At 39.1% G+C, this 18,445-nt stretch overlaps 1 protein-coding gene across 1 annotated transcript; it reads right to left on the minus strand.

Annotated features, from left to right (window-relative positions):
* Nucleotides 1-346: 346 nt before the first annotated feature.
* hpxa (hemopexin a) lies at nt 347-6,506 on the minus strand. The gene is made up of 10 exons (XM_067604464.1): nt 6,357-6,506; nt 5,717-5,739; nt 5,492-5,569; nt 5,101-5,252; nt 3,795-3,948; nt 3,217-3,429; nt 2,722-2,817; nt 1,764-1,894; nt 1,527-1,674; nt 347-873 (listed from the first exon to the last, which is right to left on the minus strand). Exons 1-10 carry the CDS (start codon nt 6,416-6,418, stop codon nt 644-646), a joined length of 1,287 nt encoding a protein of 428 aa, XP_067460565.1. The 5' UTR covers nt 6,419-6,506; the 3' UTR covers nt 347-643.
* Between the last annotated feature and the right edge of the window lie 11,939 nt (nt 6,507-18,445).

An 18,445-nucleotide genomic window follows, 5' to 3' on the forward strand; every position in this document is an offset into this window, starting at 1 on the left:
AACTCAACACAACTAACAAACATAAAAGTATAAATAAATAGAGTTAGAGTTATACTGATGTCCTCTTGCACTATTAGTTTGTTTGTTAGTGCTGGTACTGTAGTGGCCTGTCTGATTTGTTTCTTTTTTATTTGTGCACACAGGTGACAAAAACAAGTTAACGCTCTATTATCTATTAAAATCTAAACTAATCAAAACTCAAATAACTGTCACAGAACTTACTACCAAATGACATAGTTCTTTCTAGGAAACTTCCATGGTAATTATTAGGAAATTACAGATCTATGAACTAAAGCATCACCAAATACCCTATCAGTGTCCCTCTATGCAAGACAAAGTAGACACATTATGTTGTTTGTCGCCACTCATCTTTATTCACATCAACACTGTACAAATTGAATCAACAACTCACCACAGAGCGTAATTATGAAAAGAATCCCTCAAAAAAGAAAAAAAACAGAGAAAGGGTTATTTTGAGGTAAGACACAGGAGGGGAACAACTAGTATCATCATCCTCTGTAAGCACTTGTAGTCAAAAGCTTGGCGACTTGTTGTTAGAGGCCTCCTGCACGATGTTGTTGGTGCTGTTGTTTTTCCAAGTTTTACTGTGTTGTATGTGATTCAGTCCTGTCAAGCACGCCTCTTAGTGGTCACAGCCGAACAGCTCCATGGATACTCTGTGTTGCTCAGGCAGGGCCTTGCCAGCAACAAGCAACATGGGACTGTCAAAGTGGTAGAAGTGGCTGCCTACGATCACCTTAACTCCCCCAGCACCGCACATGGCAGCATCAACCTTCTTGAAGAGGGCAATTGGACGCTCATCGCTTGCAGTGTGAGGGCTGGCCTTCATATCCACATCAAAGATATGATCACCTAAAGGACAAAAAGCAGGAAGAGATGTGAGTGGGTGTTGTATCTATTTATCAGTTGTGGAAGGATCCAGTACGATAAAAGTGATGCTTTGACCTGGTCTTTGTCATAGTGTCAAAGTATTTCCCAGTAAGCATTGATTTGGAAATTTGTAGGTCAAAAGACATCTGAAACTTTTCTAGACCTCAGGGTTAGATATAACCATTGTTTCAACAGCTTTTAAAAGACTAATGGTTCAATGTGAAACAGATCTTTGCTACAGTCATTGGAATGCTGTTAAAACAATATATAAAACAATATATATCCCAATAATATATGCCAGACATTGAAAAAAAAGACTTTCACATTTCAACCAAAATTAACATGGTTTTGAAGACCTCTCTTCACCTAACCATCACCAGTCAGCTTCATTCAGAGCCATCACTGTTTCATTCATCAGCTGCTTGGCTACCAGCTGACTAGTAGCATCCAATCATATTCATGCTGGTGAACACTTCTCGCTGCTACTCTGCTGATACCTTTACACGAATGTCATTTGCTGTTTCAGCTCCCTCCACAATCCCAACCTACTAAAACAATCCCACAATTCATTCATGGGTTGTCAACTCGAAGCAATCAGTTTTGTGTATTATTTTAGGTGCTGTCTGTGTCTTTACCTTTGATGACATGTGCAATATGATGATCTCCACACATAAATGCAGCATCAATGGGACCCTCAATGCCCAGCTCCTCCTTCACAGGTTTGGGGTACCCATCCAAAAGAGTGTGGGGCTCACCGATTTTGTAAACAAAAACTTCTTCATCCTGAATGGAAAAAAAGTTGTGTTTTACTTTTGAGGAAAAGGCGATGACAGGATATAAGATGTGTGTGTGTGGTTGCTTCTGTAGTTTACCTTAATCATGTAAAGGTGACTTTCATAAGTGAAGACAGCATCCACCTCACTGTGTAGCTCCTTGAAGTCGCTCTCGATGGTGTCAGCCTTCAGTGTGTCATTGCCCTCTTCTTTTTCGATGAAATGGTGGCCTGCAAGACAATCCAAAGCTTTTTGTTTTCTCAGGTCTTCACTAAAATAATACCTACCCAAACTCAATATGTGTAAATTTTTTCTTTAAAAAAGACAAAATCCGATAGGGGCCCAAGGAGGTTAAGACCCGGTCTAAATAGACCCAAGTATACTTAGACCCAATTCACGATGCATTTCACCTGAACAGAGCTGCTTGGAATGCTCTCACTGCGGTATTAAACATATTAAAAGAGTACTCCATCAATTTAGGATTGCACCCTGTAACATTGTCGGACTATCAACTATAAATTGTATCAAAAAGATAAGGTATCAAAATCGCTGTAGCAGAGCTACAGATATTGTCTCTTTTATTCCATGCATTCTTCTTCCTTGTCAGAGCTTGTTATGCTAGTAGTGGCTAATGTAGCCTCAAGCTGCTAGCCTTGAGCAGAGATGAGGAGAGGGCTACAGAGGTCTGTTATCACTTTCTCACTCCACAACCCCAGAGTTTTTTCATTTTCAAACTTGTAGTCTTCAGCCCTAACCAACACTGCCACAAATGACATCACTTGAGGAAATGTATCAGATTTTACACAACTAAGAAAAGGAAATACAATTACCAAAGTTCAAAAATTCACCTTCCAGCACAATAATTAACACATTACATCTCATTTGTTTAAATACTAACAGAAACGTATAGATGAACAGCATCCAGATGCAGTGACTTGGGCGGCAGTTCGTAAAGAAATTGTTCCAGCACATACCTTTCCATAAAACTATAATGCCGGACTAAAAGTAATGGGGAGCCGTTCCTCCCCAAAACTAGTCAGGTGTTGTCAGGCCTCACCTCTGAAGGCATACATGTTTCCAGCGTCGTCAGTTGTGATGGCATCCAGGTGAACACGGCTGCAGCGCTCTCTCTCCACATGGTCACTGTCTTCACCTAAGCAGCAAACAAGAGATACATTAGTTTGTACATTTATATTTATCAGCTTTGTCTAACATGGCCCAGTATGGTTTCTAGACCCACTCAAACAAGCTTACATGCTTTATTGTACAGTATTTTCCTTTTTTTTTAACAGCCAAGAACAGATGATGGTAAACACAGATAGGCGTTCAGAGTTTCTGGCAATGGAAGAGAGTGGAACGAATATGGCACAAATGGAAACAGTGAAGAAAAACACACAAGGGAGAGGGAGGGTAGCCATCACCACCATGGTCTCATAAGTTTATCAAAGTATCACATCAATTATACATTGATATATTGGTGGCTTAAAACAATACATACAACTGTTTAAATTATGTCTGTTTAATCAATAAATGTTATTGATGTTTTACTTACTGAACTTAGAGCATCTCATGAAGTAGTCACGTGCCTCTTTGGGGTATCTGCCGTGGACCTCGCCGGTCTTTGGGTCAAACTTGGAGAACATGTGTCCATGGAAGCAGTAATAGTGTTCCATAAAGCGGAGAGCAGATGTGCAGTTTGGCATTGACGTGAACTCCTTCTCTTCTACAGCCTTGGTTTTGACGGTGTAGTGGTAGATGTCATCTCCTAGAGAAAAAAATGACACACATTGTTGAGGTATATTTTGAAGATATGGATATATTCTGCAGATGCCATTAATACTGAGCACTGGCTTTGGTGTGTTAAGGCATAACACTTTCAGGGTGTTTGAGGTGTTTAGCATTCATATTGGGTGAATAGTGAAGGACTTGCGGGAGGTGGGGGGTTAGTATTTTAACCTCATAGTCATTGTTTCACTTCAAATATAATGTAAAGGAGTGCAGACTACAGAGGCACAACAAAACAGACTGCACTACATATGCATGACATCAGGGGGCCAAATGTAATTATCAACGCATGTAAGACATATTTAAGGTTTTCTTGCATTCAAGTCGGTGAGAATGTGCACTAACCCTTGAAGAAGATGACAGAGTCTTCATCACATTCTGGCTTGGGACACTCAACGGCAGCATCCAGGTGGTCGGGGATTCCAGGGAAGACTTCGGAGATTGCCTTGGGGTAGCCATCCTCCAGCTTGTGTTCGTGATAGCTGAGCACCTTGTCGTCCTGCATCAAAGTATCACCACAGATTAAACTGACTGGTGAGTGTATGTGTGGGTTAGGGTACTCAACCCAAGTTTTTCATTTGAAAAAATGCTCCAGAAATTTGTGATAATCTGAAATATTTGTTCAACCAAAAATATCACCCTAGTACTGAAGTGTGTCATAAGCACAGTAGCCTTTGGATGCAAGCAGAACAGTCTGTTTTCATTGTAAATTGATTCTTGAAAATAAGAGTTGAAAATAAGATTTAAATATAGACCATGTCGTGCTTAATCTTCTCTTGTGAAAGTCTAGCTCTTATTTTTTGACAAAACTCTTGGATAATATTTCTTTTGAATAATGGTTCTCCACTGCCTTCAGCTCACAGATAAAGTGTTCCAAACTACACAGTTATCTCAAGGAAATCTGTAACAGGGAAGCACAAGCGAAAATGAGAAAAAAAAAAAGTTTAAATTGAAAATTGAATCAAATCATGACCTTAAAATTGAAAGTCAAATCGAATCATGGATTTGGAGAATTGTGACACCCCATTTACCTACTCTTTGGCCACACTAGTCTGCCAGATCGTCTGTTGTGCCATCTTAGATGTAGCATTCCAGCCTGTTTAGTCTTGTTATCCTGCCTGCTTTGTTTTTTCACCTTTGCTGGCCTCATTGGATTTCTGTAAGCAAGCCTATCCCCATTTAGGACTTGGTTGTCTGATCTGATTGCCTGCCTCTTGCCAAACATGACCATGCTTTTATTGTACTTGTTCTCACTGCATGTTGTGTGTTTGTGTCCCTGCTTTTCTCTGAGAGATTATACAAAGGCTTAGTCATTCATAAAACAGCCTATTCTTACATCTGGTTACAGATGAGTAAACATCATACAATTAGGACTGCTTTTTAGCGAAATGGTTAAATCAGGGACATGAACTTTTATTACACAACAGTCAATAATGAGTGGGCAGTGATGAGATCAGAAAATATTAAAGTCAGTCTATCATCTCCATAACAACTTCATAACAACAACAGCTCAAAAACAGCTGTGCACAGCCGATATCTATAATCCGTAACATGTTCTGGGGCCCCTGCTCAGCAAATCCTTAACCCATGTGCATTTTTCGGAAGGAATGATAATTGAGATAGATCAGAGGAGTTAAAGGCTGAACTGTACCAGGAAGAGGAACATGCGTTGGTGTTCAGTGGGTTCGTCCTCGTAGTGCATGAGGAAAGCAGCATCCACGTGGTGGTGATGGTCATCCAACTCAGGGAAGGACTCATTGGACAGCTCTGCTTTGCCATGGAAGCCCTTGAACAGGTGGTCATCTGATAGGAAATACAAGCTTCAACCTTCAGATGGAACAATACACATTTCCTTCTTAACTTGTGAGTTGAAACTTCATGAGGTGAAACCAAAACGTGGAATGATTTCACAGAAAGCAACACATGTATTAGTGACTTGGTGTGCTGCCATCAATTGACATGTTTAATGTATTTTGAGGACATAAGATGAATATAAGTCATGTGATTAATGCAACCTGTGATTCTTAAACATTTAGACTTACGGCTGAAAAAGAATAGTGTTCCGTCCCCACACGTCGCAACAGCGTCCATCTCAAGGCCCTTACAGCGGTCAGGTTCAGCTGCAGAGTATCATGGTTAGGAGGATTTGACAGGAAAGCTTTAAATAAAATGTTAATATTTATCACCTGATGAGATGTGTCTCCCTAATGGCCCTGATGTCAAACTAGTGATGTTAAAATAAGTATGAATGCCCTACATCAACTCACCGTCATGTGTATGTTCGTGATGCCTGGGTGAACAGAACAGGAAAAGATAATGATTTGCATTTCATTTTGTAGAGAGTAAAAGCTTCTTCACATTTGGGTTTTAGACATGCTGCAAAAAGTAGCCCCAAATCTAATAGCAAAAAAGCGACGTGACTGACGTTTTTTAAAGTTTCTGAAGACTGAAAATAAAGCTGTGAACTATTTTTTCCGTCATATTTTCTCTCTAAATAGCTGTAAAATTATGTTTAAAAACTATCATGTAGTCCATCATTTTATGTTTCCCCATAAATCAGCCTGATATTGTATTTAAAATTTCCAAAGTGTGCAGTAGTTGCTTTTTATTACTAATATGTTTTCCTTCCTTCTAGGCAGCCATTGTCATACATATACTTAATGATGCATGACAATGCAGTACAGATTGCTCAATTATGAACTTTAGACTGTATTAGCAAGCAACAGTGACATAACATGATGTTCAATGTGATGGATTACATACGAGAAGCAAGTTTTAAGTCTGCACTGAAATAAAGTAAAATCAGCAGCTGCATGGAGGGAGAAAGAATACATAAAAACATTAAAAAGTCTACCGCATGTACAACCACTGGTGCAGTCCCTTCAGGTAAAGTGCAAGGCTACTTACGCGTCAGCCCATCCCATAGCCAGAGCCAGGCTGAGACACAGGATGTGTGCGAGCAGCTTCATGGTGAGCAGTCCTCTGGTCCAGGGGAGACTGGAGAGGCCTAGAAAGAGAGCAGAGCTGAGCAAAAGGTACCCTGGCTGCTGCTGCAGCAACCGTTTATATTACAGCCCAGTTTGCGTGGGCTACATCATGTTGGGTAGGCTACCAAAGGAGGAGGGGCTGATAATGTGCTGGTACACTGCATTCATCAAAGACGCCCACAATGTTTGACGTGCACTAAAGCTGACACCCACAGAGTTCCACACCAGTCATCCCACTGCTCAGACCAGTTACTAGGAAAGTGAATCCTGGGGCAGCAAAGATTCATAGAATCAGAAGGCTCCCATTTCACCATGAAAATGTGATCGATAGATGTGTATCAAGCAACTCTGCTGTAACTCTGCTGTTGTCACCTTTAAACATTTGACACAACAACCTGAAAGCTTTTTTAATTGTTAATAGATGTAATGCATCATAGATCAACATCAAATATATCTATGGCAATAGTAAGACCTACTGTCGGTAGAGAATATGTGTGCTTCCCTTTGATGCATATGTGTGCCCAAAATTTAAAATAAATATCCTATATATAATAGGATCTTATGCATAATAAAAAACTTTGAAGATTGATGTTTTTAGCTGTGATATGAAAAACTGTTAAAGAAAAAATTATATATACTGCACTGTATGAGCCATTTCAACATAATAACATTTGTAATAAACATGCTCATAGAAATCTGTTTCCTAATCTATAACAAACAGAACATTCTAGAAGCCTTCCAAGCCTGATCTGCATCTAGGACATCCAACCCTCAGAGGTGACTAACCCAGTGCACCAACAAAAATAAATAAAAACTGCTGACCACTGCACTTCACAAACCTCCAAATCAATGTTGTATAATATTTGTATGGTGATCATTAACAGAACATAGTAGGTGGGACTTGTTGCATGTAATACTTATCAGTGAAATTAGAAGTATTCCACTTTGGATAGCACGTACATGCTACAAAAGTATTTGTCTGTATATTTCCTGTTTATAGAATATGTAACATGCAGCCTTACAGAACTTTTTTAGCACCTTTTAGCTCCTAGTTGTAGTTAACAGTACATCAAGTGTTTGCAGCAGCCGCATGCTGGTGGACACACACACAACCCCATTTGAATTCTATGTTGCTTTGTGTCTATCGGATGTGTAAATAGGCAGCTGTCCACTAACATGTTAGCCACAACAGCTTTATATGGAGAAAATAAGTTAGATGTTCTTGTTCTTGTTTAGGTCACTGTTATGTCACTACAGTTTTTTTTAAGGCAACAACACACAAACTAATTAAAGGTGCTAAGAACAGCAGAATAACATTTAAGTGAAAAGGGTGAAGATTATCAAATTGGAAGAAGCTCGATATTTCTTGAAATAACTAAAAAGCTGATGTAAATTCAGCAAAGTGAATTGGCCCTACCAATATTTTTAAGCAATCTCAAACAATGTAATATTAACTTGCAAGATCTATAAGAGTTCTAAGGTTTGTGCATTTTCACCAAGACATGGGGGGGGGACCTTAACCAGATGATCAGGCAACCCTCAGGCTAGACATCGTTGGCAAGTTGCTGCACTGTGTGAGAATGAATGATGGTGAACATGAAATTGTTGGTATTGCCATTTTATACAACTGACATATAACAAAATTAAAAAATATCTTTGCTGGATATAACTAACAATTGATTTTATATTTAGACTTATTAGTGTTGGTTTGCTAATTTCTGTGCATGCAATCACTTTAACATCAACTAATTTATTACTGCAGTCAAAAATGTTCCCTAAAAAGAGAAAGAGGGGTCAGATCAGGTCCTTTTTTAAGAAAACCTAAAAAGCCAAGCTAAAAAGAATGCTCTGTAATCAAAGTTTAACAAACAATGATCATGTTTGACATCAGTATTCTTGTGTAACCATACCTGCCTTTTCACAAGTGGATCAGTTGTTATTATTCAATGAGTTATTGTATAATCATATACATTATTTACTTTATTTGCAGTTTGTAACAAACACAAACAAAGTAGTTTTTCTGTGAATGCCATAGTGAAATGTCTGGCTGTAAGTTCATAGCGTGATTACAAAATACATACTATTGTACATTTTTGAGATGGTTTAAAGATTCGCTCACAGAGCGAATCTGACGAAGCCACATGTGAAATGTGTGGTTCACCTCTTTTTGTTTTTAATGTAATATGTTAATAAAAAGTGTCGATCCTAGAATCCTGGTGTGCACTGGAATATTGATTTGTCGGTTTACTGTGATAGAGAAGCAGGAGACTGGTTAATGATTGAGCCTTTCTGTGGTTCTGTCAAAAATGCACCTTTGAATTAACAGCATGAAACTCTTCAGTTGTTTAGCTTAAATCAACAGACATGGACTCGACATTGGAGCTACTGTTCAAATGCCATAATAGTGAAAGTCATTAGATTTAATTTGTCTACATTATACATCAACTCATCATTGAATTATCTGAAGGAAACACAGTTCATAAAAGAAAGTCATAATTGACTTTGTTCGCAGTGCAAGGTTTTACAGATGTCTCATTTACAATGGTGGTCTATGAGGAAAATGCTTTAGGGCGGCAGGGAGATTTTTTGTTGCAATACTGCAAGTGACCACTGGGAAAAATTGGCTGCAAGGCTGAGCGACAGCGTCCTATCCAGCTCTGATTATACATCCATGCCGGGACCCCACTGCACGTCTGCATGTCTCCCTCCCCTGCCCCCTGTCCTGCCACACTCCTCAAATTAAGGCAGCCAAAAAAAAAAATCTGAAAAAAACCCAAAACAATAAAACAATAATTAATTGTGCTCTGATAAACTTGATGCATGATGCATTACTTGTATGTAATGTATATATAATAATAATAATAATAACTTTATTTGTATAGCACCTTTCACACAAAAAATGCAGCTCAATGTGCTTTACATCAAAAGGAATGACATGCACCAAGTGCTTCACATCAAGAAAGATATAAAAGTAATATAATATAATAATATAATATAATATTAATAATAGTGGAGAATAATATTCTGGAGTTCCCAGTATTCTCTGTAATAATCTTGGAAAAGTAATCCTTTCTTGCCAGATGTATTGTTATAGACAGTCATGGCTTCTTTGTATATATTACAGTGACATGTGAGTCTAGTTTTCCTCCATTTTCTTTCAGCTGCCTGACTGATTCTCTTGGTGTCATTAACACTGTTTTTGATTCTGTCAGTCAAACTTTAGTGGAGCAACAGTATTTAAAGTAGTTGACAATGCGTTGTTGAAATTTTCAACCATGTAATTTAAGGAGCTGTCATAAGTGTATGGCTCAAATGATCTCATAACATTAGTTAACTAGGAATCTCTTTTGAACCAAAAATTCCCTTTTAGTCTTTGTTAAGGTTACATTGGTATCAAAGAACACACAGTGATGATCAGAAACAGGTAGTTGAAATACTGAGACATTATAAATGTTTAGCCCTTTTGTTATTACTAAATGTAGAGTGTTACCATGCTGATGAGTGGCTTCATTTTCATGTTGGGTGAGTTCAAAACTGTCCAGTAGATTTACAAGCTCCATAGCTTTGGAGTATTTTTGTTAATACAAATGTTCAGGTCTCCATACAGGATTAACCTGTCATATCTAGTGACACCAAGAGAGATCAGTTCTGAGAATTCCTTTAGGAATAGTGATGAATATCTTGGTTGTTGATATAATGTAATGATAAGTACAGTTAATTCTGCTTTGAGTTCCAAAGCAAAATATTCAAATGCTGTAAATTTACCCAAATCAATGTCATCACCATAGACTGTAAAAAATACGGATGTAGCCACTGTGATGTCACCCATTGGTTTGTGAACTTTGATTTGATCAAATCAAGGGGGGGGGGGGGGATTAGAAAAGTTCTCTACTTCATTCTACGCCCTTTTTGAACATTGAAAGGTTATTATTTGTGTGGCTTACTGAAACTTTGCTGTTATTTTTGGGTTTTTTGTTTTGTTTTGTTTTGTGTCATTGCCTATATATTTTATTTTGTTATTTTAACATGTTCGAAATAAAATAATCTCCAAACTGCCATTTTGAAGCCTTGAGTTTAGTGATTTGATCATCGCCATCTTGGATTTGACCATCGCCATGTTTGATTTTTGGAGCCAGAAGTGACCATATTTGGACGAGAGGGTTGAGCTGACCCAGAGCCGTATAAAGAGACTCTTTAAAGACACCCTAAAGCATACGCTGCTTTATCGTCTATTTTACTCTAAATGGGACCATAATTTACAAAATGAACATCATGCTGTATTGAAGAAGACTTGAAACGAGTGATTGAGACCATAAACTCATTAGGAAACTGTTTAATGAAGTAATAAATCAAGTGAGAAGTAGGATCATTTTCTCATAGACTTCCATACAATCAAACCTCTTTTTGCAGCCAGTGGAGTTGCCCCCTGATGGCCATTAGAAAGAATGCAGGTTTAAGGTAACTCTGCATTGGCTTCATTTTTCAGGCAGGGAGCTACCCGCTTGATCATCACACACAAACTGTGAGAAACTGGCTGCAATCCCTCCTCCTCTCCTGTTTAGCCCGACTGACTGATAGAAATTATGATTTGGAGGACAAGCCTCTATCAGTGTTGCTACACTAGTCGTGCTGTTCAGGCAGGTCTCAACTAAAAACATACAGTGCAAATTCTTTTCATCTACCAGATCATTAACCAAGAAGGATTTGTTAGCCAATGATATGACATTTAAAAGTGAATTTCAGCTGTTTGGATTCTGTGAAAGGAAAGGAGACTGGTTGTGGCTGAACATTGACCAAGTTAAGATTACTGAGACAGGTACCAGATGGTCTGTGATTGCTACGATGTGTTTGACCATGCCACCAGCTGTTTAAGATTACTGTTATGTTTAATTAAGCGGCATGGGGTCTGTCTCATCTCCGGTGAACACCTGAGTGGTGATGACTGTGGTTCTTGCTGTTCAACAGTTCATCAATTTGACTGAACTTCAGCCTGGCAGTTTCAACTAACTTCTTTAGTGGAGAGTGTGGTGGAGGGGAGGGAAAGGGAGGTTGTTGGGTCCCTGATTGGAGGACAGCATTCAGGGACAGCCGCCAAATTCCTTGAGTTATATGTAGCAGAGGGTCAGGTGAGGAGGGAGAGATGCAGGCTGTTTGCCTGTGTGTGTTGTCCTGTGTGCACTGTGAGGGGGGGAGGGGGGAGAGATACAGGCTGTCTGTCTGTGTGCACTGTTCGTCGCGCTCATGCCCACATTTTTGTTTGCGTTTAGTGTCCCAAGGGCATGACGTAGATTGGCGCCAAGGAGTCTGGATCCAGTGATGTTCGGATGAACCCCATCAGGTCTAAAGCAATCTTTATGGTTACAAAGGATTTGGAAATTGTGAATAAACTATATCTCATGGGTGAGGCACACTGATATCAGCTATGTATTCAGGCCAAGGAGTCTGCTGGAAGATTCAATTCCTGAAAAAGATCCAGTGTGTATAATAATGTTCATATCACTTGGATGTGCAGAGAGGATAGTTGGCAACATCTCTGTTAGCTCCCTGACAGATGTCCCCCATCAGGATAGTGTCTTGAGCAGCGTTTCTTCCCTCGGCCCTTGGCCTAGCAGTGGTTTTTGGGCTATTTCTTAGGTTCCAGTTAGCCTTAATGTTAGTGGTGTGATCAGCTTCCCTGTGCTCAACGTAGTTAGCCATATTTCTCCTGGCTCTCGGCCTAGCATTGATTTTGGTGCTATTTTTTGGGTTTTGGTTAGTCTTAATGCTAGTGATGTGATTAACTTCCCTGTGTTTAACATCGTTAGTATCAGTCAGAGGATTGTACCTGTTATGCAATGAGGGTTCAGGTGGTGGCGTGAGTGTTGGTGCTCTCTTGTTTAATGTCTTGCTGGACTTGCCTCTGGGGAAGCTGACATCAGACCAAGTCGTAGGAGTTGATGCTTTTGGTCTTACACCGGTGCTGTGACAGTAAGAAGCAGCAGGGAGGGCTGGTTTGGGAGCCTCCACACCTAATCCAGGGCAGTGAACAATGTCAGACCAAGTCCTGGCTAGAGTTGATGCTTTCAGTCTAGCACCGATGTGGTGCTAGTATGAAGTGTCATTAGGGAGCCTCCACAGCTAATCCAGTGGTGTTATGACATATCCAGGGGAGCATGTCAGCTAAGTCCCCAACTAGATTCTCCAAATCTGATGCAATCCTATGTATAATAGTCTGCCTCTGTCCGTTAGCATTTGGTAACTCTGTACTTTGTACAGCAGCTGCTACAGAGTCAATGAATTAGTTGCTCTCACGTATTTGATGCAGCATTTCAATCTTCTTTTCAAGCTGTGTTATCCTCTCAATGAGATACCACACTGTGTGCAGCTTGCTGACTTTGCTGGCTTTGGAGACATAACTTTTACACTGTCCTTTGCTGGTCTCAGAAGCTTTATATGCTGGGCTAGGCTAGGCTAGGCTAGACTAGGCTAGACTAGCAGCTGAGTCTGTGGTAGGGCTCTGAAACTTTCCGTGTCCCAAAAGTAAACTTTTGTTCCATTCCGCAGTTCAACTATAGATATTTTCTTTAGCGCCAGTGAAAGCAGTAATAGCTCTCTTTGGAATAATACTTAGGAAGTTATAAAATGCAAAAAGAAAGTGCAAAGCATATAGCTAGCAGAGAGCAGAGGAAAACACATCAACACTGCAGCACAACCAGAACTGGAGATTGCACATTAAAACTCTGTTGTGACAATTGAGCCGAACTAATCACGAAATCTCCTTATGGAGTCTAAGTGTCAAAGACTTTTGACAAGACTTAATCATCAATATCATCTGTATAATTAACAATTAACAATCTGTGCTTCATTCATTTGTCTCTCCTGATTGAACTGGAGCAGAGATTGCAGAAATAGCCGTCAATGTCATTTTGAGATTGAACCATCCCATATCTGGATTATGTGGTCAAATTTATGATGGTAAAGCCATCATAGTATACAGGAGCAAAGTCAACAGTGAAGAGAAAGCAGCCATTTATGTGTGCTGTGATGCACACTGTGTAAACCTCATCATACAACATGCTTGCAATGCATCTCATTTAATTCAGGACTCTTTACAGCCAGTTCATGAGCTCAGAACTCTCAGTAACGAGTCAGGAAAATTCAAGGCAGTATTTGAGGGGCAGTGAAACCTCTGTGTGTGACCATATGGACGGTTCAGGAGAAGGCTGTTACTGCTGTTCACGGTCAGTATGAGAGTGTGTTGTCAAGCTGGGAGGAGATGGCCTGTTGTGGTTCAGACACTGGAATGAGTGCAAATGGTCTCCTAGACCATTTCCAGAAAGGGAAAACTGTTCCTGGTCCATTTCTAGCATCAGAGGTGATCAGGGAGCTAGAATGTTTCAACAGGTCGCTGCAGAAAAAAACACAGACCATTGCAGGCTGCAGCGGAATATGTGAAACACTTTCAGGGAGTGTTTGACAAGGCATCATCTATGGTGCACTCCTTGAATATTGAGGCTAATCAAATCCCTCACCAAAGATAGACCACCAATAGGTACACTGGTGGAGGAACCCAGCACAGGCCAAAATCACCAGAAGAACACTATTTTACAAATTGTTAGATACTGTGGAATTGAAGTTCAAAGAGCAGTGTTATCAGATTCACAGGCCTTGCACAAACTAGAGAATGTTCTCCTTACTGGGGAAATGAACTGAACTGAAATGATGTTGTCTGTCAATACCCAGAGCTTAACAAAAAGAATCTGAAAGTCACCCATGTTCATCTCAAAGAACAAGTACTGGTCCAGCAGTGAAGCTGCACAGGTTAGAGGCTTGTTTGATGAGGTTGAAACTCTTGTTGGCTGCTTTTGCCTCAGCTGAAGCCGAACAAAGCTTCAGTGCACTAAGGAGACTGAAAAACTAGCTCAGGTCAACGATTTCACAAACGTGCCTCAATAATGTTGTTGTTGTTCGCCTTGCCATCAAGAAAAACTCGATGCCATTGACCTCAGAGCTGTTTGTCAGCAATTTGTGTCAGTAAAAGAGAGGCGAAGGCGTGTGTTTGGTTGATTTACATGAAAGAGGGCACAGTACTGGAATGCAAGCAGTGTAGGAGAAATCAAGAGATAGAGTAGCCTCTGTTGACTATAAATAAAAGGCTGTTTTTGTGTTGCTTATTTGGCTACAGTAATTTGATGGTAGATTTCAGCTAAATACTTGAAACCACCCATAAAGTGATGCCAGAGCTACTCTGTTTTGAAATATTTCTGGTTTGTTCCTACCTGTGATTGTTCAAACTTTGTGTGAACTTTGCATGAACTGTAGCTGTGAACATCTCTAATGAGTAATTCCAGTGCATCATGAAAGTAGTAAGATTCAGAGAGCCTCACTTTATTGACACAGTTTATTGATTTCCGTTTGTTGGTTTAAGCAGAGTAGCACACTCTCCACTGGTTATTTTTATTTATTTTCTAGTAACATTATTACAACAATCTGTCATATGTAAATTTTTATTCAAATTAATCTAATTTAATTTGAATTAATTTTAGTTTCAGATTTACACATATAAAATAAATAGTAAGATATATTTTCAAATACAAGTTAGCAAATACTTATGTAATAAAGCAAATGTTTTACAGAATGTGTGCATGCACGTGTGTGTTTAAATTAATCTCAGTTTATTTCACTGCAGCTCAGTGGGTTTTTTTCTGGAAGCTCCATTGTAGGAATTTCAGAAACTGCCTCCTGTTTCTCTCCAGCTTTCCCTCCAGTTCCAGAAGCTCCCTCATGTTTCTTTATGCTCCTTGCTCTTTATCTTCCTCTCTCCAATGCTTACCTTCTCTCTGTACTTCTCTCTTTGTCATCACTTCACCTTTTTACTACCTCTGTCTACATTTTTCTCTTTGTTCTTTTTCCTCATCTTGAAATCAATTGTATTTTTCATCCTTGTTGGAGGAAAGCTGCAATATTTTCACGTGAGAAATAATAATCTGGTGTCTTATTACAGGATATCACAGTGTAAACAAGTCACAGTGGAACCGAGACACCTTTTTTTTATTATTGCACCTGTTTTGCACTGTCTAGAATTTTCTTTTTAAGTGTTTACCGAGTGTTACAAGAGGCCATGTTAGTCAGGGACAGAACTACACAAACATGTTGGGCAATAATACTATATAGAGGTTTGTACACAGGAGCAATCAGAGTGTTGACTGGGCCCAGGGCCTTAACCTTGACTGAGGCATATAATTTCCATGTTAGTCACGTTGTGCATGCGCTGCATTCAATAAACAGCAACACTGTCTTGCTCTTTTTTTTTTAAATATGTGAAAAGTCATTGCAGGACACATGCTCCCCTTTCAACTGATTAGAGTTTAGGTTGTTTTTTGTTTCTCTGGGAACTTATTATTTTGGATACTAAGTCAGGTGAAAAAAACCAGAGCAGCAAAAATGTATGTGTAAATAGGATTATCATGATAAAATTTGTTCTAACATTCTGTAGTTGTATTGATTATTTTTCAGTCAGTCAGAAGTGCTTAGCTGATCTGTGGCACAATCAGTAGCTTTTTGGTGTTTCAGCTACATTTTCTCTTTATAGTGATAGCATGAACTGAGCTAATCTTGCTCTGAAAGGATCCTGATCATTGTAAAAATGTAGTGAAAACACTCCTGATGCAGCATGAAATGTGGGAACTTGGGATGAAAAGCATAAACTTTTCTACTTGTTTTGAAAAATCAGGGTATGCCTTTCAACTTAATGAGTGCAGGTGAGTTCCAGACATTCTTCTGTCACTTTTTTTCTGGCACTGAAAGATGATGTCAGCCTACAGTGCAAAGCTCTGATCAATAAGCACAACACCAGACCTACTCGAATTACTGGAAAAAACTGGAGATGTGAGCAACAATTCAGAAGTTTGAAACCATCAAGGCTAGGCCAAAACTACAAAATAAGATCCATGTTATAATAAACCACTGTCATCTTTTTAAAGTCAGTCACATTTTTGTCCTCTGCAGACACAGATGTAATTCTTGTCATTCCCTTCATTCGTGCCCTTCAAGATCTTGATTTACCTCAATCTACCCTCCAAAAGTCACCTGGGTGAGAGACATATTCAGGTATTTGCCATCACTTCTCAGAAACTTCTTACTCTGCCCGTGTATCAGCATATCAGCATATCCTGTTACCAGCATTGCTGATCCATGATAGTCTCTCATCACTTGTCAGTCTAGTGGTTCCCACCACTAGTAACCAGCCAAATAACGTGCACTGACTACTGACTAATCATTTAAATTTGAACCCAGAAATCAACTGCACAAATTTAGATATCCTGCAGTAAATTGAAAAAATAATTTAGAAAGTTATTTAAAATTGATTCACTACATAGAAAAAGGCCTTGGAGGCAAAAAAATCTTCTAAGCAGATGAATTCTCATTCTTCTGAGATCAGAGCTAGTAATTTATAGAAGATCATTATCGGCAAAACCGCTGAGGCAGAGAAAATCAATCTGCACATAGAGCTCTCCGGACAGATTTGTAACAGCAGAACAAGTTTTGAGAGCGAGCACAGACAGCATCCTGAGCACGTTTTTAATCTGTTCTGCATGTTCTCAAATCTTGACATGCGGAATGCGATAACTTGATTGTACTCAGTAGTTTTGTCATTAATGAAGTTCTACAGTTGTTTAAAATCTTTAACTTCTTTTGCTTTGAGAGCAATTTGCTGAATACATCAGGAATGGTCTGTTTGCTAACTGCAGCTTACATTAGAGAATATAAACACACTTTTTAACTCACTCTCTACACTTTCTCTCCTGTGTTTTTGGTTTTGGAAAGGATGCAAAAAAAGACGCCACCCTCTAAACTCTTTAAATGCGGAGTATCACTATTACTACAGCCCCTTGCACACCACCTCAACATGTGGAGAAATCCAAAGACTGACACACATGCTGTGCCTACAGTTCTAGTTGTTAAGCTAATTGCTGTTTGGGGGAGAGTTAAGTGAACTGTCAATTGTCCCCAGTTCTTTCTGCCAGTCCCCAGTCACGTCATCATCACCTGCCTGCTACCGCTTTTTGGTTTTTGATTACCTGCCTGCTCCCTTTTTGGACTCAGCTGCCATCACTCACCTGTTTCCAATCCTTTTTCTGAATCAAGATCAAGTAAATTCCATTTTTACCTTACCTGTTTAAGCATCTACACGACTCTTACCAGATTTGTTACAGATACCTGCACCGTAGCTGGATATTTATGCTCTTTTGAGCTGTGTGTGTGGCAGTCTTAGCTTGTTTATATTATATTGCATACTGTATGTATGTGTAGTATTCCTGTATTTTTATTGGGGTGCTTTGATCCCTTTTTGGACATATATTTCTTGAAAAAGATATTTTAATCTCAGTGAGACTTTTACTTGGTCAAATAAGGAAAAAAAGGGTAGCACACGATCTGTTGGGGTCAGATAATTTCTTGAGTTTTCTCTAATCTTGCTTACGGTAGTTCTGTTGTTTTTGTATTTGTGTCAGTAATCACTCGTACTAAGGCTTTTCCTGTGTGCAGCACATTACACTTTGGTTTGTTATTTGGTTATTTCTGTGGTTAGGAATATGATTGAATTTCTATCTCTTACTGAATAACAATGGATGCATGCATACAATTATTCAGTTATGGATAAATTCTGCCTTAGATTACTATTGATCATTGGCTGTCTTACATAACTGTGACGTGAGTGTGTGTATGTGTGAGTATTTGATAACACAGACACAGAAGACAGAAATGAGAAGAAACAGTGATATATAAAAACACAAGTGTACAAACCACAACAAATAAAGTTATGAGATGATGGAAAAAGTCAAAGATTACAGATGAGTTAAATTCTTTTTAAAATGTCTCTGATTTGACTTTGTAATCCTCATAAAATCTCATTTTATACATCATAATCACATTAGGTGTACTGTGTGCTGTCATATAGTCAGAATAATAATAATCTGGTAAAACTGTACATTTGGTGTGCATGTGAATAAAGTCAGTGAACATTAATCT

The sequence above is a fragment of the Thunnus thynnus genome, chromosome 11 (genome assembly GCF_963924715.1).
Source record: "Thunnus thynnus chromosome 11, fThuThy2.1, whole genome shotgun sequence".
Taxonomy (NCBI): Eukaryota; Metazoa; Chordata; class Actinopteri; order Scombriformes; family Scombridae; genus Thunnus; species Thunnus thynnus.

What these genes read in the sequence shown, in the direction of transcription:
- hpxa (XM_067604464.1), bottom strand. Translation starts at nt 6,418, where the DNA reads ATGAAGCTGCTCGCACACATCCTGTGTCTCAGCCTGGCTCTGGCTATG. An exon ending in AACACTATTCTTTTTCAGCC is followed by an intron (nt 5,253 to 5,491) that starts GTAAGTCTAAAT and finishes ATTTCCTATCAG; the next exon opens with ATGACCACCTGTTCAAGGGC. An exon ending in TATTGCACATGTCATCAAAG is followed by an intron (nt 874 to 1,526) that starts GTAAAGACACAG and finishes TTTGTCCTTTAG; the next exon opens with GTGATCATATCTTTGATGTG.